Genomic DNA, 25,079 nt, shown 5'->3' with positions numbered 1-25,079 from the left:
AAGAGAACCAGAGCAACTGCTCTGTCGGGCCATGTCCTGTTTTCAATAAACACAAACAACAAAAGCCGCCAACATGAAGTAAATTGGACAATAACTTCAAACCTACACATTTGCCATGATGAGGTGGAACGTCGCATTGTGGAGTCAAAAGAAATCGCCTTGGACCCGCTTCATATGAACAATAATCTCAGCTATAATTTGCCTGACTCTTTCAGCTCTACTATCAGATACTGGAGATCGCGTGGTTCCACACACGCACAAGTGTACAACAATAGAACTTTAACACAGACTATAGCTCAAGTTCATAATAACTGTAATTCACGGTCGAATATTATAACTTTATAATTGTATAGCTTTAGAGTGTCTCAATGTTATTTTCAGTGTCTTTTAATATCTTTCTATGCTCTTAACGCCTGATGAAGTCAATCTCGACGAAACATGTTGCGTTTCAAATAAATCTCATTTTGTTATAATTCTCGGGTTTTAAGTTGGTTAATATTAAAAATGAACATATCCCAACCCTGAGTTAATAGTAGTAGTCATATATACACACACACACACTCACACACACACACACACACACACACACACACACACACACACACACACACACACACACACACACACACATACAGCCCGTATTCAGTTTCTGCAATAATTAATCATTGATTGCATGATAGTTTGACCTAGACTTTCATCATGTATTGAAATTTTTATAGCTATTTTGATGAGAGTAAAAGGATTCTCTTACCTCTGACTTGTAATAAGAAAGAAATTTAACCGTGTTGGTAGGCTTAGTGTTCGTCACACATGTTGAATTGGATTTAAACGGTATTGATGCTAACACAGTTTGATAAGAAAATAACTATTTATTAACTTAAAAGCTAATTACTTAAATTAAGGGGATATTAAATCCCACATAGTTTTAAAACAATGTTTTAAAACTATGTGGGATTTAATATCCCCTTAATTTAAGTAATGTTTTCATTGCCGAAATGAAGCTTATTAGCTCTTTATACTTAAGTAACTTAATGGTTGCACCTGTTTGGAAAACTCATTCGCAGAGTATATAAGTTCTTTTCGCTATACACTTTGGTATTAGGTCTAGCTACTCACTGATGAAGCCTCAAAAAAGGCTGAAACCGGTCTGGGTAGTGACCTCCCTCCATAATGTAATAACAGCATACATTTCCTAGGAAATGTGTTTTTACATTATGGAAAATACCTAAGAATAGCGATCTGAACTTCCCCCACCTTTGCAACGAGTTGTCCGGTATTGTACTACGTACTAGGGTCACTTGCATTGGCTAACGCTAGTGTCGCCGATACTTTATAGTTTACTATATTCAGCAAGAAACTCTCTGATTCCAATCTTTGAGTTTCTTATTCGGTTTTAAAACTATGTGGGATTTAATATCCCCTTAATTTAAGTAATGTTTTCATTGCCGAAATGAAGCTTATTAGCTCTTTATACTTAAGTTAAAAGCTAATATTTCGCTGGTATTATATCCAGCATTTTCAGAGCACACAAACAAATTTTGTGTGCTCTACATATAAACTAGCTAAACATTTAGCCAAACTACTAGCCACTTGCATAAACAATTCTCCCTCTTTTGTTAAAAATTCTACCCACCTAAAAAGTATTTTAGAAAACCATACCTTAAATAGTTCAGACCTACTGGTGAGTTTTGATATCACCTCATTATTCACTAATGTACCATTGACTGAAACACTTAACTTACTAAATTCACAATTTCCCCCTGATATATTTCAGCTATTTAAATTCACAGTACAGGCAGGTTATTTTACATGGAAAGGGAAAATATACAAACAATTAGATAGGACAGCTATGGGATTCCCCCCTTAGCCAACTTCTACATTGAACATCTGGAAAAGCTAGCTATCAACACAGCCACTCTCAAACCTAGTCTCTGGCTATATTATGTTGATGATGTGTTTGCTATTTGGCCACTTGGCCCAGACACATTGCATACATTTTTAGTTCATCTAAATAGCCAGCACCCTAAAATCCACTTTACAATGGAACTAGAAGCCAATGAATGCCTGCTCTTCCTGGATACACTGATCACACGTCTTCCAGAAGGTTCCTTATCATTTTTGGTTTATAGAAAACCCACACATACAGGGAGATATTTACACAAACAATCACACCATCACCCTTCTCAAAATGGACTTTCTCACCTGCATCACTCCTTCCTAACCAATGGCTATAATCCCCAATACTACAACAAAACTATCACCATTGCCATACATGAAAGGCACATCTGAAAAGATATCTAGGGTCTAGATATCTTCTGTGCAGTACTTTTCTGCACAGAAACCTTAAAACATACTCCAGACCTTAACAAGTATGGCTGTATAAATCTACGAAAGATTTGGGAGACAGTCATCCTAAGACCAAATTAATATTTATTTATTTTTATTTTATTTTTTTCAAAACTTTGGACTACTGTTTTTTTTTTTTTTTTTTTTTTTTTTTTTTTTTTTTTTTTTTTTTACTTAGATGGCTCCTCATTAGGACTTTAGTCTTGGTGTGTTGCATGCTGCAATTACTTATACTAGCCCCACTGTTACACTGGATTGTGGGTGGCTCACGTTTGTAACTTCAGAGCACACAAGCAAAGTTTGTGTGCTCTGAAGATGCTGGATATAATACCAGTGAAATATTTATTTTCTTATCAATCTGTGCTCGCATCAATACTGTTTAAATCCAATTCAAGAAAGAAATTGTTGAATGTAACCTTTAATTAACTAATTAAAACATGTGAAATTTTAATATCAACCATTAAGAAAACAAGGTAAGCAAAGATTTGGTATTAGTATGCATACATATATATTACTATGATATATAATTCTACAACAAAAAATTGGGTGTGTAAACAGATTTTAAATATTAATTTTATTTTTTAAACTGTTTTCTCCTTAATATAGAAAGAAGTGATAGCTGCTCTACCCAAACTCATTAAATTGAATCCAATTGTTGTTAAGGAAGTTTTTAATCGCCTCCTTGGTTGCAATGGTGAGTTTATAAACTTAAATAAATACTTTATCTGTGCACTCTATGGTCATATGATTTTTAACAAGATATGAATAGTTTTTAACAAAATTTATTTACTTCTGAAAGTTGAGATTATGCATTTAGTATATTATTTATTTATATATTACACATACACATTACACACATTTTGAATTTTTGGAGAATTCATGATGCTTTTAGAAAATAAATATCATTTATTAATTATATTTAGGTCAGTTTATCATACATGTTGATAACATCTTCAGAAGTTAACAAAGAGCTACAAACTTAACAAGTCATTATTGTTTTGAAGATACTAAGATTCATGGTCCTTTGCATTAATTGTTTAGTCCCACAATTTCACATTTTGTTTTCTGGAAGCTGAATTTGTCAGGGCCTAGTGGTTTTTAAATTAGTTTTTCATTTAGAATGCAAGAAGAATTTAGTTAATAAGCAAAGACCAAAGAAAAATAAGAATAAAAAATAAAAAAGCAATAACAAAACAAAAAATAAAAATATTTAAATCAGAAAATCAGAAGGACATCTGCATGCTTCGTGTTATCAAATATGAGTAGCAGGCACCATTGATTTAGTGCCTGGTGTAAGTATATATTTCAATTTTGTTTTTAGGATATTATTGATTTTTTGATAACATGAATAATGCTGATGTCCTTCTGATTTTCTTATTTTGCTTCATATTTTTCGGTGGTCAGGGTATAAAGATTCTTAGAGTTATAAGCAGTCATTTTTTGTTAAAGTTAGTTTGGTAAATTAAATCCTTTATCTTCTTTAAGTTTTCTTTTGCACTACTGTTTTGATATATGAAGTAAGCAGTCAGTGCTTCAGCCATTCGTGGAAACCTGTCAGCACTCTATGCTTTTTCTTGTCATTAATGTCAATAATTGCTTGCATGAATTCCAAATGATTTTATTTTATTATTTTTCTTTATAGTGGCATCATTATGGATTCATGCTCATGCATTTTCCATTTTAAATAAGACACTATCTACAAATAATCGACTGTAGTGAGAAATTTGTCTATCAGAAATCAAATGCTAAAAACATATAACTGTTAGGGTTCTTAATTCTTTGTCAATAAATATTCAGCTGCTTAACATCGATTATATGTCCAGTTATTGATATTAACATCATTTGTAGCTTTTTATTTTAGTTCTTTATCCAATTTGACAACTTAACATAGATTACTTATTTTAATTTCAGTCCATTATAACTTAAATATTAGGTTAATTTCTTTTTTAATTTCTATATACATGTTTGTATCATTAGGAATGAAACATCTTGCTATGCTCAAGTCAGTTAAGTTTAATGTTATTCCTGTGCTTACTGGCTTGATAAATTGTACCTCTTCATTTAATCCAGATGATGATGATGTGATCAACATCAATGATGAAACATTGATTTAATTGTGATTAAGGATGTATTCATTCACTAGCGCATTGTGGATTCTACAGAAATTGAAGAATTATAACTGTTTGATGCTCTGCACTAAACTCAAAGGTTTACAAATATGTGTTAATAAATCTGAATTTCAGAATAACTAACCGTGCATGAATAGTAGCTTTTTATGTCTCTCTTTCATCCACTGTATAGGAATGCACAGAAATTTTTTTTTTTTTTCAGGATTGTTTTAGATTTTACTAAAAAAGAAAAGTAAGAAGCCTGAATGGCAAAGAAATGGAGCTAGCTGAGGAATTAGATAAGTACCAGATCGACATAATAGGGGTGACGGAAACAAAAAAGACCAAAACTGGTGAGATCTTTCTGAGCAATAAATACAAAATGTTATATTCAGGCAATGACAATTAAGGAAAAGAAGGAGTAGCCATAGTATTCAACACAAAATACGAGGCTAATCTTCTTGAATGGCAGTCAGTCTCAAGTAGAGTAATGTGGGCAAATATGAGAATGAGGAACTGGACAATGAGACTTATTTGTGTGGTCCCACAGAAGGTTCTACTAAGGTAGAAGTGGAGGAATTTTTTGAGGCTTTAGAAAAAGCAACTGACACAATGAAAAAGGAAAAGTTGGTCCTTGTTGGAGATCTAAATAGCAGAGTAGGAAATGATTGTGAGACATACAAAAATATTTGGGAAAATTTGGAGAAAAGAGGAAAGCTAATAATAATGGCAAATATCTGTTGGATTTCTGCTCAGGACATGGACTGGTTATTACTAACACCATGTTCCAACATAAAAATGTGCACAAATTCACATGGAGAGAAGAGGCTAGGAATAAGAAAAAGTCTCATTGACTATGTTATTGTTGATAGTGATGTTTTCTCCCTGGTGCAGGACACCAGAGTGTACAGAGGATTTGAAATTGGAAGTGATCACTATTTAGTCTTGAGCAGGATAAAATTGAATTTCATATTGAAAAGAATAACATGTAAGAAAGTTTTAAAGCGAATAAAAGTTGAGCAGCTCTCAGATGTGAACTGTAGACTAAAATACAGAAATATTATTGAAAAGAAAATGAAAGAGTTTGAGAACAGGAATCAAACCTTGGAGATTCAGTGGCAAACTCTGAAGGAAACATTGATTGATTCTGCCAGAGAGGCATGTGGTGAGGTTGTGTGAAGGATAAAAAAATCAGAACTCCCTGGTGGACGCAGGAAGTTAAAGAGGCAGTGAAGGAAAAGAAGAAAGCATATTAAAAGTTCCTGGCAAATAAGTCATCAGCTTTTACTCTTACAGAATACAGAGACAAATGTAAGAAAGCTAAACAGTGTGTAAAACTAGCTAAACAAAAGTCATGGGAGGACTTTGACAAGAATATAGAAAATAAGTATCAAGAAGGTTACAAAATATTCTGGAGGTTGTTGAAGAAGCTTAGGAATGGAGGAAAGAGTGCTGTAAAAGGAATTAGAGATGATAAAGGTGACATGAAAATGGGAGAAAAAGATATCCTTGAAGTATGGAGTAATTACTTTGAAAAACTGCTAAATGAAACAAGCAGTGATGACAGCACAGTGATAAAAAATACTGACCAGGCATGCAGTCAGGAATACATATCCATACTTGAAGTAGAAAAAAGCCATCAAAGGCTTGAAATGTGGAAAGGCAGCAGGAGTAGATGATATTTGACCAGAAATGCTGAAGTATGGTGGTATAAGAATCTTACAGTGGCTGCACTGCATAGTTCAGAAAGCCTGGACAGAGGGAAGAATTCCCGATGATTGGAGTAGAACTCTCATAGTACCCGTATATAAAAAGGGAAATAAAACTGAATGTGAGAATTACAGAGGTATTTCCCTACTGAGTGTTCCTGGCAAGATCTATGCAAGTATACTTGAGAAACGGTTGAGAAGAAATGTGGAAGAAAAGCTTGGTGAAGAACAAGCTGGATTCAGGCCAAATAGAGGCTGTCAGGATCAGATCTTCACTTTACGACAAATAGTCGAGAAAGCATGGGAATATAACAAAGATCTGTATTTAAGTTTTGTCGATTTGGAAAAGGCATATGACAAGGTGCCAAGAGAGAAGCTATTCAATACGCTGCAGTTATATGGTATCAGTGGGGCATTATATCAAGCAATACTTAGTCTTTATTTGAGTTGAGTCAGCAGTTAGAATTGAAGGAAGTACAGGAAGATGGTTTAATGTTAAATCTGGTGTGAGACAAGGATGTACATTATCCCCTCTGTTATTCATTATCTATATGGATCACATTATGAAGGAATGTGGTATTAAACCTGATATCAAAATTGGAGATGTTAATGTCAGCTCTTTGCTTTATGCGGATAATGTTATACTTCTAAATAAATCTGCTACAAGTCTGCAAGATTCTCTGACTAAATTGAATAGCTGTTGTAATAGATATGGTATGAAGGTCAGCAATAAAAAGACAAAGACAATGAAAATAGGCAGAATCATTGAAAATGTCAACTGTGTTGTGAATGGAGAACCTGTGGAATAAGTAAAACATTTCAGCTACTTAGGCACAATTTTTACTGAAGATGGTAAACTAAATATAGAAATAGACAACAGAATCAGCAAAGCTGGTATGGTGGGAAGTCAATTGAATAAATTCATATGGAATAAGAAAGAAATTAGTCGGAACACTAAATTAGCTGTATACAAGACAGTGTTCAAACCAATTTTAACTTATGGACCTGAGAGCTGGGTCAGAAGTAAAGCACTTGACCAAAGACTAGAGACCGCAGATATGAGAGTCCTGAGAAAGATTATAGGCATGAACAGATGGCATCAATGGCAATATCATATTAAAAATGAGGATATTAGGAAAGAACTTGACATTGTCAGCATCCAGGAATGCATTAGCATAGCTAATCTCAGGTGGTATGGTCACTTAAATAGAATGGGAGAGGAAAGATTAGCAAAACAAGTGTTCTCTGCCAGGTTGGCAGGAAAACGACCTAGAGGAAGACCAAGATATAGGTGGATTGATACGGTACAAAGTGCCTTAGACGATAGAAATATAAGATCTGATAATGTTGTAGTCTTGACAAGTAACAGACTGATTTGGAGGGAAATTGTAGATAGGAAGTTAGTAATGATGTAATTTTTTCATGTAGTACTGTTATATCCTGTACACCCCTTGAGGGTACATGGCAGGAATTTGATGATGATGATAAAAAACAAAAAAAAAATCTAACTTTATTCTAGTTCAAATCAAAAGAACTGTGTGCAATTTACAGATGCACCTAGCAGATTTGCATTGTTTATTTCTGTATTTGTTATACGATGTTTTTATTTTTTATTTTTATAGAAGTCATAAACACAAAAGTTAGTAGCATCCATTAAAGGTTGACTGAAAACGACAGATTTATTACTGTTTAGTACACTTCCTACAACATATTTCTCTGAGATTGTTCCAAAAAATAGAACAGGATAAACAAAAAACAGGAAACATTTTCTAACTTTGTCTATGAGGAATTTAGAGGTAATGAAGTGAGGTGGTTCAAAGAGCAGTCATTAAATTCTAACTGTACTTGGCTGAACAGAATAATTTTATGGTTTGCAAGTCCTGAAAACAAGTATTAACAAGACATAAGTTATCATTAAATAAAAAATGTAATTACAATGCTAATTTGCCAATAATCTTAACTATAATCTGAACATGATATGAATGTCTAACTTGAATAAAAAGAAACCATTAGAAAATACTACACAATTAAAAATTATATATATTTATATATAACAATGTGATACCAAAGCTTAGAAAACTTGAGATTATATAGATGAACATATTTCTATTGGAAGTTTTTTCCTCCACTTGGTTAGACTATAATAAATTTAGTTTACTCCTTTATCCAAGTGTAAGCAACCAAAGTTTGTGCCTGAATTATCCCCATGACTGAGGCAACTCGTGGTAAAGGTGGACCAAGCTCTCATCACTCCTTGTCTTAGTATCTCCCATAATGCAAGGCATATCTCCTTGCGGACATGTATAATGCTATGCATTAAGGGAAGAGCCACTACCCAGACCGGTTTCGACCTATATTGAGGAATCATCAGTGGGAGCCAGACCCAGAGGTGGTGATACCAAGGTGGAAGCAATGGAGAAGTCATCTTTACTGTGAGTTGCCAAAAGGTATCTCACCTTATTATTAAATTACTCTGGATTTAGAGAAAGATGATGGAGTTTTTTTTTTCCCACTTGGTTAGACAATAATAAATTTAGTTTAATCCTTTATCCAAGTGCAAGGAACCATAGTTTGCACCTGAAGTATCCTCACCTTGGTATCACCACCTTAAACTGAACATATTTCTATTGAAGGACAGTTATTGCAGAATTTCAAGCTCATATTGAAAAGTACAATTTACCACATTCTTGTGGCAGACATTAAACCTTGAAATCAATCATTATGGAGTTCGATTATTGAAGTTAAATCTCATGAGATTCTTTACATACAAGCTTGTTTGTCCAAATGGATAATGCCCTTGCTTACCAAACAATAGATGTGAGTTCAAATAACAACATCATTGCATAGTTGTGAATGCTTTATGTTGCAGATGACAAAAATCATCTGGTATGAGGCCATCACCCGACATGAAGTGGCTTGCAAAAATCTCAAGTTTCATCTCTAAGGCATTATTTTCACATGATGTAACTTTAACCCACATACAATATGAATATTATAATATTAACAATATTTCTATCCATCAACTGTGTGTTCTCTAACCAGCTATCCTGTATGTGAGATGTAAAACCTATATTTGAGATGTAAGCTCCTGGAAGAAAATATCTTGTTACCTCCATATCAGATCAGCTAACTCACCTTCAATTTGAAAAATCCCATCAAAGATTCCTGTTGAAATGTCAAGAATTGAATGTGGTCTTTTCCTGGGTAAGAGGTGCAATCTCCTATCATTCTTTCCAGTTGTGCTATGTGGGCACTAAGTATCTTTTCAAAATTAAGGTCTTAACTTCTGTCACAGATTTAGAGATTTTTGAATATTATACATGACCAGAATTTATTATTATTATTATTATTATTATTGTTCCGGGAAACTCCAAGGAGTTGACAGACTCATCGAGGGAGGCCCTAGCATCATGTCTGGAACAACTATTCAACATTCACACAGTATCTATCATACCTTGCCTTGAACTCATTCACGGTCGTAGCACCCACAACAGACTCTGGAAGCTTATTCCACTCATTCACCACTCTCCAAGTAAAAAACCTAGCTCTAACACCCTTTTCAACCACGTTCTTGCCCAGCTTCCATGCATGGCCCCTAGTCCTCCCACCACCAGTCATATTTTCAAAAATATCTTCTGGATCAATCTTATAAAAACCCTTCAGTAATTTGAATGTCTTAATCATATCACCCCTCCTTCGCCTATCGTCCAATTTCTGCAACCCACAAATCCTCAACCTATTCTCATAAGGTTCATTCCACAGACCTGCTATCATCTTGGTCACTCGTCTCTGGACCCTCTCCACTTCCTCCCCATCACGAAGAAACCCTGGTGCCCAAAACTGGGCACAGAAGTCCAGATAGGGTCTTATCAAGGCTCGATACAGAGGAACAACAACTTGCTTCTCTCTGCATGTTAAAGTATTTTTCATAAGCCAAGTGATTTGGTGAGCTGTTTTAGTTACTTTTGCAATGTGCCCCCTAAACTTCAACTCCCTATCCACCAGTACTCCCAAATCCCTGGCCTCATCAATCTCCTGGAGTACGGTTCCACCTATGCGATATACTGCTGCTATTCTTTTCACCCCAAAGTGCATAACCTTACACTTTGCCACATTAAACTGACATCCATTTTTCCTAGCCCAGTCCTCCAAACTATCCAAATCATCCTGTAAAAATTTTGACATCCTGTGCACTCACAATTGCTCTACCCAACTTTGCATCATCAGCAAACAAGTGAACACTTCCTCTCAGATCCTTTCCAATATCACTGATGAACAAATTGAAAAGCAGTGGTCCAAGAACAGAGCCTTGCGGCACTCCACTAGTCACAAGACGTCTTTTTGACTCCACTCCTGAATAAACCACTCTTTGGTATCTCTCCTTCAACCACCCTCCAATCCATCTTACCAACCCTATATCTATCCCCATCTGCTCCAGTTTACTGATTAGGGTTCCATGTGGTATCCTGTCAAAGGCCTTGGCAAGGTCCAGTAGTATCACTGTAAATCCATTACCCCTATCCAGTTCAGCTGTCACTGTGTTATAAAACGTGAGCAAGTTACTGAGGCATGATCTACCCTTCACAAAACCATGTTGTCCCCCATACAATATCCCATTTTCATCTATCCAATCCTGTATTCTTTTCTTGACTAATTTCTCTAAGACCTTGACAATGATTCCTGATATGCTAATCGGTCGGTAATTTACAACAGCGGTCTTGGAACCACCTTTATGCAGTGGAACTATTTTCCCCTCTTTCCACCCGTTCGGGACTAACCCAGACCCGAGACTCAAATTAAACAAAATGGTCAAGGGTACTAACAATTCATTAGCTGCTTCTTGTACTACTTATATTCTTGTTTAATCCTTTACCCAAGGGTAAGCAAACATATTTTGTGTGTGAAGTCTTTTCACAACTACTAAGCTACTTCTTGTCGATAGGCTTATACGTTGGTAACACATTACTATTAAATTATTTCTGTATTTGGATTTTACAACATATACTGGAATGTTAATTAAAAGAAAATTTAATAAATATTTCCTATATTTCAGCAATGTCAGATCGCCATCTTCATGGGAACATACAACTATGACATGTGCACGCAGACACTACAAAGAGCAAATGAGGCAGAAGAGAGAAAACTGATGTTGTTCCCAGAGTCTTAAAGGTGCCCCCTAGTGAGCTATATTGGGTTGTCTTGGATGTTGGACTGAAGTTCTCAAGATGCATGCTTCCCAAATTTGGAGCAGTCTCATGCACTCAAATTTGTTGAGGCTTAGAAAGTTTATCGCTGAGGCTGATTCCATGAACAATCTTTCGTATTTAAATTTCCTGCGATGTAATAATGTGGCTTTCTTCCAGTGTATTCTGTAGTGGGTATCCAGAGTGTGGTCTGCAAGCCCAGAATGGCTGTAATGGTGAAACCAGATGTACTCTTTATGTTCTGATATCCTGACATTTGCTGTCCTGCTTGTTTGGCCAAAATAGAACTACAAGGGACCTGATATACTCCAGGCAAATCTAGGGGAACTGGCTGGTCTTTGTTGGAGCAGATAAGTGATACCAATTTCTTATATGGTTTGTAACAAGAAGTCAGGTCATATTTTTTTAAGATTTTTGGTTAACTTTTCAGAGGTGCCCCGGATATAGGGAATGGTGATGGATTTAGTGTAATCTTTGTTATGAAAGGGGGGGGGGGTTGTGAACTGGTTTTAATATTTTTTGGGGATTGTAGCCATTGGCTAAGAAAGTGTTAAGGATGTGGTTCAGTTCAATGATTAGGGCATTGTCATCTGAACAGATTAATTTTTCCCTGTTATATAGTGTTTTTATAATCCCATATTGTTGTGAGGGTGGAGGGGGATTGCTGGTGAATGTATCTGCCTGTAAACAGAGAAGGCCAAGGATCCATAAGGCTGGCATGTGATTAGAGTGTCTAGGTAAGGGACACTGTTGTTTTCTTCTTTTTCCAAGGTGAAATGGATTCTGCGGTGTTGGTTGTTTAAGTGTGTTAAGAAGAAGTGGAGTGTATCTCAGCCACGTGGTCAAATAGTGAACACATCATCAACGTAGCATAGCCAAACAGTGGGTTTTTGTGGGGCTGAGTTTAAGGCTTTCTCTTCAGAAGTGTCCATAAAGAAGTTGGCCAGGGGTGGGGAGAGTGTTGAACCCATGGCTGTTCCATCTGTTTGTTTGTAGAATTTCCCTTGCCAAATGAAATAGCTTGAGTTCATTGTGAACTGAAATAGGTCTGAGATATCGGACGGAAATTTGGCTTGGATGAGCTCTAAAGTTTCCTTGAGTGGGACATTTGTGAATAGGGAGGAGACATCAAAACTGACCATTATATCAGTGTGTTGGAATGAGAGATTTTCTATACTGGCTTTGAAGTGGGCTGAGTTTTTTATGTGTAATGGTGTAGTGTGTGAACGCTTTGACTAAATGTTTTGCTAATTTATATGTGGGGGAATCAATGCCATCCACTATGGGAGGTAACGGCACATTTTGTTTATGTATTTTTGGAAGTCCATATATTCGGGGGGGGGGGGGGGTTCTAGAGTTAAAAGGGTTAAGTTTCTTGGTAATTTCAACAGGCCAAGAAGTGACCTTCTAAGCAGCCTTTGGAGTGTTCTAATTTGGGAGCTGGTGGGATCATATTCGACAGACAGTTAGGTAGCCCGATCTAACAGTAAAACATTAAGCTTATCTGTATAGTCATTTTGGTTGAGAACCACAGTGGCATTTCCCTTATCTGCTTTGGTGATTACTATTTCTTTGTTTTTCTTCATTTCCTGTAGAGCTTTATATTCTCCTTTGGATAGATTGGTTTTTGAAGGTCTTGCTTTGGATCTAGCCAATGTTCTCAACAATGGTCAGTGTTCTGATATTGTTGGAGATATGGTTTTGAAGGTTGCAGATACCATGTTCTATCTGAATCATTATTTCTTCGGCCGGTATTTTCTTAGGAGTTATGGCGAAATTGTGGCCACCTGTCAGTGCGTTGAGTGCCTTAGGCTTCAAGGTAATGGAAGATAGGTTGATTACAGTGTTGAGTGGTTGTTGCGGTTCGGAGGTAGAGTCCTTTTTCAAGTTTTCAAATTTTTTGATGTGCTGACTTTGTATCTTTCCAAATTCTTTCTCTGCCAAAGTGCACGAGACGTTGTAGAGAATTGTACAAAAACTTGATGGATCTTTGACCTTCTCTGTTTACAGAAAACCTACCCATACAGGCAGATACATTCACCCCCCACACACCAATATGGGGTTTTAAAAACACTGTATAACAGGGCAAAATTAATCTGTTTAGATGACAATGCCCTAACCACTGAGCTGAACCACATCCTTAACACTTTCTTAGCCAATGGTTTCAATACCCAAAAAATCCAAAAATTATTAAAACCAGTTAACCACAACCCCTTTCCCCCTTCATAACAAAGATTACTAAATCTATCACCATTCCCTATATCCAGGGGACCTCTGAAAAGTTAACCAAAATCTTAAAAAAATATGACCTGATTTCTTGTTATAAACCATATCAGAAATTGGCATCCCTTATCCGCTCCACCAAAGACTAGCCACTTTGTCTAGACCTACCTGCAGTATACCAGGTCCCTTGTAGCTAAACTATCCTACTTTGGCAAAACAAGCAGGACAGCAAATGTCAGGATATCGGAACACAAAGACTACATCTGGTTTCACCATTACAGCCATCCTGGGCTTGCAGACCATGCTCTGGATACCCACTACAGAATACACTGGAAGAAAGCCACATTATTACATCGCAGCAAATTTAAATACAAAAGATTGTTCATGGAATCGGCCTCAGCACTAAAAAAACTTTCCAAACCTCAAAAAAATTTGGATGCATGAGACTGCCCCAAATTTGGGAAGCATGCATCTTGAGAACTTCAGCCCAACAACCAAGACGACCCAATATAGTCCACTAGGGGCACCTTTAGCACTCCAGGAACAATGTCAGTTTTCTCTCTTCTGCCTCATTTGCTCTTTGTAGTCCCTGCATGCACGTGTCATAGTAGTATGTTCCTATGAAGATGGCGATGTGCAATTGCCGAAATATAGGAAATATTTATTAAATTTTCTTTTAATTATATACGTTGTAAATTCCTTAAATAATTTAATAGTCATACTAAGCTATTTGTATATTGAGACTCTGACCAGGTGAGTTGCCTCAGTATCCCAAGTGTTGAATGCCAGGTGGTAGAAAAAGACCAAGAGGAAGTCTAGGTTGATCTAGGTCAGTGTTTCTCAAACTTCAGATATACGGGTACCTCTTTTTAAATTTTCATTGTAAATGTATATTTTATTTGAATTTATATGTTCATGTAAACAAAAAATATGATTTATTTTTAATAGAAGAAAATTGGGAATAGGTTCCTCTTCATTTCCCATCCATGAAAATCCACATTTCAAGCAATTCATATCATACTAACTAAAATTTTTCATCTTCTTCCTAGTTGGTTCTCTAGAGATGTCAGAAGATACACCCTTATCAATTTCATTTGATCCAGATGCAATATGAACATTTTCTTATTGCTTACAGCTACTTGTATTTGCTATATTGCTCTCTTTTGGGTTTTATAAATCAAATGTTTAACCAATGATCCATACTTTAGAATTTGAAAGCTAAAAAAATTACCGTATTTACTCGAATATAACTTGCACTTTTTTCCCAAAATTAAAGCTAAAAACCCAAAAATAAAGCTAAAAAAGTTAGTGCCATTTTTATCCCAATTGTCTCTAATTGCACTATTTGTTGAAAAATATAATGATCCCATGTGTTAATGATGCATAGCCTAAAATTGCCACGTATCCCCTGTCCCCTGAAGACCTTTTGTGTACCCCCATGGGTACACATACCACACTTTGAGAAACACTGATCTAGGTGGATTAATGCAGATGGAAGTACTGTAGAACATGAACTCTAAGATATGACTGTGATGAAAAGCTGACAGATAGATTAATTTGGAGAAAAATTACATGTAATGTTAATTAACTTACCCCAGTCACTAATTTTATTTTATATCTTATGTTTATATCTTCCATCACAACAACAAACAGTTTTTCTATTCTTTAAAGATTTAAAATGTCTTTTTAAAGAATCACAACATCATGCCTGCAACAAAAGTAATGGCTTGTTATCCTTTGGCTGCAGGAGTGGCATTAGAAACTTTTTTTTTTAAGACAATGTATATATAAATTAGCTAACAGGGTTACTGGTTTTATATAAAAGCTATTTTTATGCACTGTAAAGTAGCATTGTAACTGAAAGTATTTCAACTTTTTTTTATCCCCACAGTAGCTGTTTTGTTTTGTTTATTCTTATTATGAAGACAGTAAACAAAATATTAACTTATTAAAATTAAGGAATATTATTCTTATCTTCTCTCCATTTTTCATAAACTCACAACTATTATTGTGCCTTTATGTGATGTATCAATTTATTTAATCACAGAAATGTTTCATTAATAGTTCGACCACAGGTGCAAGACCCCTTGACACTTCTTCACATGGCAGAAGAAGGTGAATCAGTGTGTTGGGTTACCTGTAATGCAGATGTGAACATATCAATGCCTTATAAAGAAAAATAATAACTTCTTTATTTCTGCATGTTAGTTTGTTCTTCAATAACCAAGTAATCCTATGAGCTATCTTGGACACCTTAGCAATATGCCCACTGAACTTCAGCTCTCTATCCGCCAAGTCCCTACCTTATCAATCGTGGGATGGGTATTTATTCTTACATGTCGGAAAATTAGCTTTTCTTTTATGAAAATTCTAGTTTTTAAAATGACTATTTTGCTTGTATAACAGTTAGAAAATGTTACATATAAAGCACGTGCTTTCACATGTTGGTGATGAATTCATACATCGCCTTATTCCTTTCTCCCCTTCAACATGAATTGACTTCTTGGCACTATGCCAGCTAGGGTTCTCACAACTATGAGCAGACTATACAAATAAGCATGCCTGAATAATCCTTGAAGCCCATATCTTTCCATTCTGCCTTAAAAATTGATTGGCTGTTTTACATAAATTTCTTAATGGCAGCACTGCTTTTAGTATATTTATAGAAGGAAAATTGACTATACAAACGATTTTATAAAAATCATATCAGTAAGATCCACTTCATTTTTCACGTTGAAAAACATGATAATCAGCAAAGTATATATGTTTGAGAGAGGAACTGCCGAGCTATTTTCTTTTCTTATTAGAATTCAGCATTTGGTAGAATTTAGCACTTTTAAAAGTAAATTAAAACATTTATTTAAAAATGATTAATGTACTGTAATTTCTAGTAAACTGACTGACATAGAAATTGCATTGGATGTGAAAAGTTATATTGTGCATCTACTTCCCATCCTTTCTTACATGATTGATATCCACTCTCAAACACAACATAGTGTACTAAGTTGTCCCCATTACATGAGGGGGGGGGGGGTCAATTTCTTCTGTCTGAATGTGATGTCACTATATACACACACTGTACTGTACATGGAGAAAATGAAATAGGAAATCAAAGTATAATCACGCTATAATGTTTTATGAAGACACACTCCAATTAAACAAAGTAATGATATAGCTCATAAAAAGAGAACTGCGTGTAGAGAGAGAGAGAGAGAGAGATCAGAGCGAGAGAGAGAAGATAGAAATCTGTTGACATGTTTCTTGAAGGTTGCATGCATAGGGGTAAATGGATAGTGAAGACTGTTTCAGTGGACAGGTGTATGCAATGAAGGAAGAGGAAAAATAGTTGGTTTGGTAATTTTGGGAGATAAGTAGAGAAAAGAAGAGTAGGATTGGTTGCAGCCACTTCAGTGGAATAATGTCTGTAATGCAGAAACAAAGTACTTATAGGAAAGCGATTGAGAGAGTTGGTTAGATAATGGTCATCTGTAAAGTGAATGGCTCTTTTCTAGATATAATCTAGCATTCAGAGAGAGGATTTTGCATTTATAAAGAGCAAGGAGTTGAGCACAAAAGAAATACTGTTTGGAATGAGGAAGAACACTGAGGCTTTTGGAGATTGAAGAGGGTATGGATGTGATGTTTATACTATGATAGGGGAGATGTGAAAGTTAGTCCTGGAAGAGAAAAGTGATCATAGTTGGCTAGTAGATATTATCAAAAGTGGAACATGGTCTTTTTCTTAGGAAATTAGGCAATATTCCAATAGCTTTAATATTCACTAAATTTTATTTTCTTCATTTTTCCTGAGAATCTCTAAAATATCACGTTTAAAGCATTAGTAATAAAAGGATTTTAAGCTTAAGTCATTTGAGTACTACAAGATGATACAGTTTACTCGAAGCACTGCAACACCAGACTACTTTGGGGAGCATTTATTTTCTATGCTGAGCTCTTTACAATTTACGGACATTAGTGAGAGAAGATAATTGGCATATAGGAGAAAGATGTAGGTGAAAGTGCAGATCCTTGGGGTGCTCCTAATTGATGCCTAAATCAGATTAGGGAGCTATCCACCATTACACTCAGTAAATGAACAGAGAGGAAGCTTTCAGTCCACTCTCAGAAGGTAGAAGAGAGAGAGAGACCAAAACACGTCAGCTTGGAAAGAAGGCTGCTATGCTGGACTCAGGCATGTGCCTTGGAAATAGCACACAAGATACTCCTTATCTTTCCATGTCTAGAATCCAAAGATGGGTAAGGTTTGTAAGGAAGTCTATTGTAGAATGAGAATGGCAGAATCTATATTGGTCATCACTACCAATTAACCACTGAATCTCCATGTAATGAAAAGTTGATTGATAACTTTGTTTTGAGAGTATTGAATTGAGCTCAATGGGAGAATAGTTTGATCGCTTACTTAGCTCCCTTTTTTTTGGAACAAGCTGGATAAAGGCTTGCTTCCATGCTGTTGGATATATTCCAGATAGGATATCCTAAGTGTAATACATTATTGGGTGTGTTAATTCTGAAACGCAAGCTTCTTAATGCAATTTGGAGGTGATACCATATGGGCTGGAGTACTTATTAGTATCAAGACTATTGAGTATTTTCCTGATGTCCTTTTGTCAGGAACCATACTGAGGGTGGTTTGTGTAATAGATTAGATTTGCTTTGGTCATCTAAGCAAGGGTAAATGACAAAAGTGATGTCTAGAGCTCTGGTGAGTTTTGCCCTTACATAGTCTGCTTTAGATTTGCAGATGATTGTTTGCAGCTGTTGAAAACTATAGTGTAAGCAGACTTAGAGGCTGAAGTTTTTAGCTTGAGCTATTGAGTGCATGCTGTGTTATTAGTTTGGATTGCTTTTGTACATTTCTGGGAAAACCAAGGCTTGGATAAAAGTTGGAAATTTTGAGTGTAATTTAGGAATAAAAGCACTCATTTGAGCAAGAATAATATCAGCTATTCAATCAGACCAGATTCTTAGATCAGACCATGGAAAAGAGGCACAGGAATTCCAAATGTCATCCCAGTTAGCACTATTGTAATGCTATGGTACGAGCATCAGATTGGCTGAGAAAAGTCTAGGGGGAAAAAAATACATTTACAGGGTTATGGTCATTGTTGTCAAGAGGAGAGCTACAACAGTTGTCTTTGGAGGGAGAGCTAGGAAAATGGTGGAGGATTATTAGCTCATTTGCAATTCTGATATTTAAAGAAAGATTAACAGCAAATTTTTTTCACTGAATTAGTTCAAAAATGTCTTAAATAAAAACAAGTATTTAGTGATCGACATTATGCTGAACATGACTGTTTAGTGAACATTTCACATCATGCAACATCCCAGTTACTTGTTATTGTTGACGTGTTATCTTAGAATGAAAATGATTTTTGATTTTTTTTGTATTATTATTACAATCATTTATTAAATTTTATAATGTATCATTAAATTCTTAAATATTAGAATAGTTGTTTTTTTAACTTAATTTTTTATTTTATTTTATTTATTATTTTTTTTTTAACTTCATTTGCACTGCTAGTTGATTCTGGTACAAATTTTACCAGTCCTTTGACACCTGCAGAGCTCCTGATTGCTCTTCATAATTTAGATCCATCAAAGTGTGACATGAAAACTATAATTAAAGGTAAGCATTTCAAGTAATGATTACAAACAATTAACAATATAAGTTACTAAAATTTCTTTTTTACTTATTTATTTTATAGAAATGTGTTTATACTGAATATGACATTGAATGTCACATTGAAAATCTTCTTTCTTATAATATCAGTCCCATCATGAAATTGCTGGAAATCTATGTCTCCATGTTAGGAATCAAATATGGAACTATTTTCAAACCACTAGCAGAATCCAGTATGCAATATGATTCCACTCTAGGTGAAAGAAACACGGTTGCCTGGATGTGATTGCTCATTGTGAGGCACTGCTTTGTCGTAAAGGAGACTTCCAAGGCATCATAGTTGTTGTTAATGTTTTTATTCTTTTTCTATGCTTTTTCCCAGATTCTTCTCTCTACTTCTCCCAAGTCTTTTTTACTATCCTATCATCTACACCACCATCACTGAGATCTAAAAGCCTTGCCATCATGTTTGCTCTGTGGTGAGACCCCTGGATACCTCGAAATAGAGAATCCTGGTAGGCTCTCACACTTCTGGCCTCCAGTTCTGCAAGATGGTGATCTTGGATGGTCCAGCCAGAATCAATCTGCTATTGAGGGTGGTTGCATGCAGGGATCAATGGTGTTGTAGTAAGTCTCCTTCCCCATGGTCTGGAAACAGGGCTCAACTTTCTGTACTGCCATCCGGGTCCTGGTGTTCCACTCCTGAATGCAGTCGTTGCTGGCTAATGAGTTGACAGCTGTTGCTCAGAATCAGATTCCCTTTGTGTATGAATAATTTTTCATCTTCTTGTATGTCAGGCTCCCTCAACAAGCCCCAGCCAGGTTCATGAACCATAGAATCATCAATAGAAAAACAAAAAAAACGTCAGAAGCTGCAACAAACACACCACTTTTCTTAAACCTGCATTCAATTGGGGAACAATTCACTTGGAAAAACCTCATCCTTCATTATCCAGAATGGTTTGTAAGGGTTGGCAGGATCTCCAAAATCTGTAAAGGAACTGCATTCAGGAGATATCAATTATCAATCCTTATTGAAGCAGCTACAATAGCACAATCAGAAAAATGTGAGGCACCATGAAACGTATATCAGGTGAATAACAATTATGGTTCCCCCCCCCGTAAAACCTTTCTAGAGACTTAATGTCAGAGTGGGACCTCCTTGATGTTCATTAAGAGAGCTGTACTGCACTCAAGGTTCAAGGAGTGGTAGCCATTAGAAGAATCTTCACATGTGGGATGAACATTTAGTTCCTACCAGGAACATCATCCTTATATTTCAGCAAACCAGAACCACCACCATCAATTATAAGGATGAAGATGAGATACAAATATTAAAAACAGAGCAATGTATCATCTATCAGCAGGTAAAAAAGCAGTTACAACAGTAGCAACAACATCTGCTAAATTCTCTTATGCCAAAAAGGAAATGTCAAGGGGATGTTGACACGCATGGTATTGCTTATTCACTAACTCATTAGAGTGAATCAAGAAGAGAAATCAATATGGACTCACTCCTGAAGACATGCTAAAGATGATCCCCACTACACAAAAATCCTCTTTTAAAAAAATAATGGAGCATGCACCACAAAGAATCCACAAACATGACTCCATACCCTTTAATGGATGAGCTGTCAACAGGTAGCATGGATATCCCCCCCTCCCCCACACACACAGAGAAACATAAAACAATTAATATACTGAGTGCCCTACAGGCCGTGGAAGGGCATCTTGGATATTTTTCCAGAAGAGGAAGAAGAAATGATGAATACTGGCCGTCCACAATTCTCAAGAAAAGATCTAAGACTGGTGAAAACAAAACTTCTCAACATAGGAAGCCAGGAAGGAATTTGAGGACATCTTGGATATTTTTCCAGAAGAGATAGAAGAAATTATGAATACTGGCCATCCGCAATTCTCAAGAAAAGATCTAAGACTGGTGAAAACAAAACTTCTCAACATAGGAAGCCAGGTGATAGTAACCAAAAGAAATAATGAAAGCATTTCTACAATGGAATCGTTGTGGATTTCAACAAAACATCAATGTTCCCTTGCAGAAGTATAGGTTAATATGCTTCTACCTGTTGTTGTGACATCTTTCTTTTTCGTTGTGTTTTCTAATTTGCCTTCTGCAGTTTTCCCATTTAATTTTGGTATTTGTACGAGACTGTCTAGGTCTAATCTCTATATAGGTAATACTGTACAAGAGTTAAAACAATAAGGGAGGTTATCGAAGAGGTCGGTAATTCCCTAGTTCTTTCTGCTGATTGATTCCATTTTCAAACACAAAGAAAATTTATATTTAACTGTCCCACTCTGTGTCCATGGTTGTAAGTGATCTAAATGCTACAGTAATCTAAATAAGATAGTACTTTCCTTAATCAAATTACCTTTGAGTTATATAGTAGTCGTGGCTCTCTAATCTTTCCTTACTTTCACATTAAATAGGTTTCCCGCTTAGATCCGAACTGTTAAAATGAGTGGTGCAATGAAATGAACTCAGGCAAGCACAAGATTCAATTTAAATAAAAACATTTAATACATGAATTTATAATAATCAATGAAGATCTAAATATAACTAAAATGATCATGAAATAAAGAAGTTCTTATTAAGACAATAGTAACTTCACAGTAGAGTATACTCAATGCGGTTAAATTCGTAACATATAGATTTCTACTTTTCTTAGAGTTATAAGCTTCTATGCACAACTTTTAAACAAAAGTTATCTATTTAATATACTTCAATTGTCAACTCTACTTAGCCATTCAGGATATACAAAGCACATATCGCTAAATATACACCAAGGAATTCTAAAGTCCTGTCAATCTATCACAGTAAATCTACTAAGTCAGTTTCTAACTTATATCATGTTCTCTTGGAACAAGCTTCAAGATATCACACGTTCAAACTTGAGCGTGTCATTAAGGCAATACACTTCTCCTTTATTGTAATTACATTCATAAAAGACATAGAAAGGATTTTCTTACCAGAACAGTTGATATACTTTGCCTATTATCACGTGTTCTGGAAAACACTTCCTTGATTCTCAATAGCTTTCTGTCTTAGGTCACTTTAGTTCGATAGGATTCAGATTCACTCTAACGCTCTTGTTAGCTCAGGAATTCATGCTTGCTTCGCTCTAAAGTTGTCTATCCTTCAGGTTTCCTTGACAATTCCTGTCATGCCTCTCATCTTTCACAATTAGAAGACGTGGGAATTAGAATCAGGATACGAACAAGAGCCTGCAAAAGAGTAAGAGAAAAACATAGAGCTCCCTTGTATTTTCAACCCCGGTTCTATCCTTTGCACCTCGTTTCTCCCTTATTCAACACTCATGTCTCCTTCTTCGCACCAAAAGCTGCCTTGTGTATCCTTGTTAGTTCGGCATAGTAACTAGCACTAAAATGTGTGCTAGCGGATAACTTTGTAATATCATACAGTACTTAATTTCTGTTATACTGGCTATGTTCTTGGCAATGGTTTACATAAACGGACTAAGTTCCGAGTTTCCGTGCACGGTTCACATAGGATATATATACTCTACAAAGAATTAGTGCAGGATAAATAACTAACAACTATTAGAACATACAATTATTTTATAATTATGGAATATACATCAGTAAGTGAATAATTTACTATTTGTCTGATGAGCAAATTTGGCTCAGGGAATGGCAGACTATGTTAAATCCTGAATGAAACACTATTATATTATAATTCCCTTCATTCAGAATTTAACACTGCACAAAACATATAAATTTACAAACATATTGTTTGTAAATTCTCTAATGCTGGACTAACCATCAGCCATTTTAATTGACTGCCATCATTTTGCCAACAAGCATAGCCATTATTCTAATCAACATCATAATCTGTCTGAGCCCTATACTCACCAACATTTGTTTTTTAAATTTTTACAGAAAATAAATATTTTTCACTTTATGTAAACCATATACATATTACAGTATATGTATTATTTTTATTTATTTAATGAATGCTTTTTCATAAATAAGGTTTTAATACATAATTATTTTCATCTGCTTTTCTACATTTTTATGTTGCTGTTTATTTTATATTCCTTTTTTGTTTGTTTCATAGCCCTTGTTTTGCACCTCTACTAAACTTGTTTTTTATCTATACATTTTTACATTTGTTTACTTATGAAATTACTTTCACCTTATATACTGCTAAGACTATGACTGGTGCAACATGACCTGTGTAGTCCTTGTGTCATTAAACTCCAAATTTATAAATTGATTAATGTAAACATGATACTTAGCTTAGATGAAAGTAACACATCTCCCACCACAAAATATTCACAATTATTTATACCACAGTGAGATCTGAATCCATGTTCACTAGGCTGGAGTGAACCTAGAGGGCATTACAGTTAAGCCATATGTAGACAAAGATACACTGAAAGGCTTTATATGGTTGTATGCATTGCATTTTGTTCACTGCTCATCAACGAAACATTTCATGATGTCTTAGAATCATAAAAAAATGCTTGTGATTGAGTTTTATATAAAATTTAATACAGAGTTGAAACACATGAGGTAATGCAATTAAAGCATTTGACAGTGCGACATATTTCTCATATCTGTAGTGTAGTGTCTTTGATCAAGTACTTTATTTCTAACCCCCAACTCTCAGATCCATAACTTAAAACTAGTTTCAACACTATCTTATATACTGCTACTTATTCCATATAAAATTATTCATCCAGCTCATCATGCCAGCTTTGCTTATTCTGTTGCTTATTTAGAAATTTGATTTGCTATCAACACTAAAAACTGTGCCTAAATAGTTAAAATAATTAAAATACATGAAGGCTGTGCTTGTTGGCAAAACAAGGGCAGTTGATTAAAATGACTGATGGTTAGTCCAGAATTGGAGAATTCACAAACGATGTCTTCACCCATATATATATATATATATATATATATATAAATGAAATTTCTGGAAAACTCAGAAAAAAGCAAACAGCGTCTCTAAGAGACAGAAGTGGAAAAATAGTTCTAGAAGAGAATAAAACACAGATTTGGATAAAATATCTAATAGAATTCTTCAATGATACTAGACAGGAGCCTATAAATATAAACGATAACATTTTGAAGGACTAGCAATTCAGAAATGTGAAATAAGAGAATGCTATAAAACTGGAAAAGCCAGTGAACCAGATGGTTTGCAAACAGAATTTTTAAAATTAATAGAACAAAATAACATCAAACTTCTTGAAAAACTGTGCACTAAAATATATGAAAGTGGTGAACTTCTATTAGATTGGCTCAAATCTACATTTATCACTATCGCAAAGAAACCCAAAGCGAATTCCTGTGGTGACTTCCGACTTATGTCTAATGAGCCAAACATTAAAACTATTTTCGAAAGTAATTCTGAATTGTATCTATAGAAAAAGTAAAGAAACTCTGAGTGAAATGGAGTTTGGCTTTTGGGATGGTTTTGGTACTAGAGAGGCCCTTTTCTGTGCCCAAATATTGATACAAAAATGCATAGAAAAACAGAAATCTGTCTTTATGTGTTTCATGGATTTCGAAAAAGTGTTCGACAAAGTCAGACACTCTAACTTAATAGAAGTCCTTCAACAAATAGGGGCTAGACGAAAAAGACACAAGACTAATAAGAAATCTATATTGGAATCAATCAGCTGCCATTCAATTAGACAACATTACCACCAGTGATATTAACATCATAAGAGGAGTGAGACAAGGTTGTGTGCTTCACCATTCTTGTTCAACATATACTCAGAAATAGTCTTTAAAAAGGCATTCGAAGAATGTCCAGAGGGAATCACAGTAAATGGAAAGATTGTTAAAACAACCTACAATA

The 25,079-nt window shown here is 35.2% G+C and overlaps 1 protein-coding gene across 2 annotated transcripts in view; it reads left to right on the top strand.

Annotated features, from left to right (window-relative positions):
- Sym (symplekin scaffold protein) overlaps positions 1 to 25,079 on the top strand; it is a 649,809-nt gene that overhangs the window by 539,548 nt on the left and 85,182 nt on the right. For both annotated transcript variants that reach the window (XM_090398863.1, XM_090398864.1), the window contains 2 exons: positions 2,953 to 3,040; positions 19,133 to 19,237. In XM_090398863.1, the coding sequence (XP_090254989.1) occupies positions 2,953 to 3,040; positions 19,133 to 19,237 (193 nt within the window). The remainder of the gene's footprint in view (positions 1 to 2,952; positions 3,041 to 19,132; positions 19,238 to 25,079) is intronic.

The sequence above is a fragment of the Typopeltis vanoorti genome, chromosome 10 (genome assembly GCF_054136105.1).
Source record: "Typopeltis vanoorti isolate ZY-2024b chromosome 10, IOZ_Tvanoo_1.0, whole genome shotgun sequence".
Lineage (NCBI taxonomy): Eukaryota > Metazoa > Arthropoda > Arachnida > Uropygi > Thelyphonidae > Typopeltis > Typopeltis vanoorti.
This window is presented reverse-complemented; position numbering and strand designations above follow the sequence as displayed.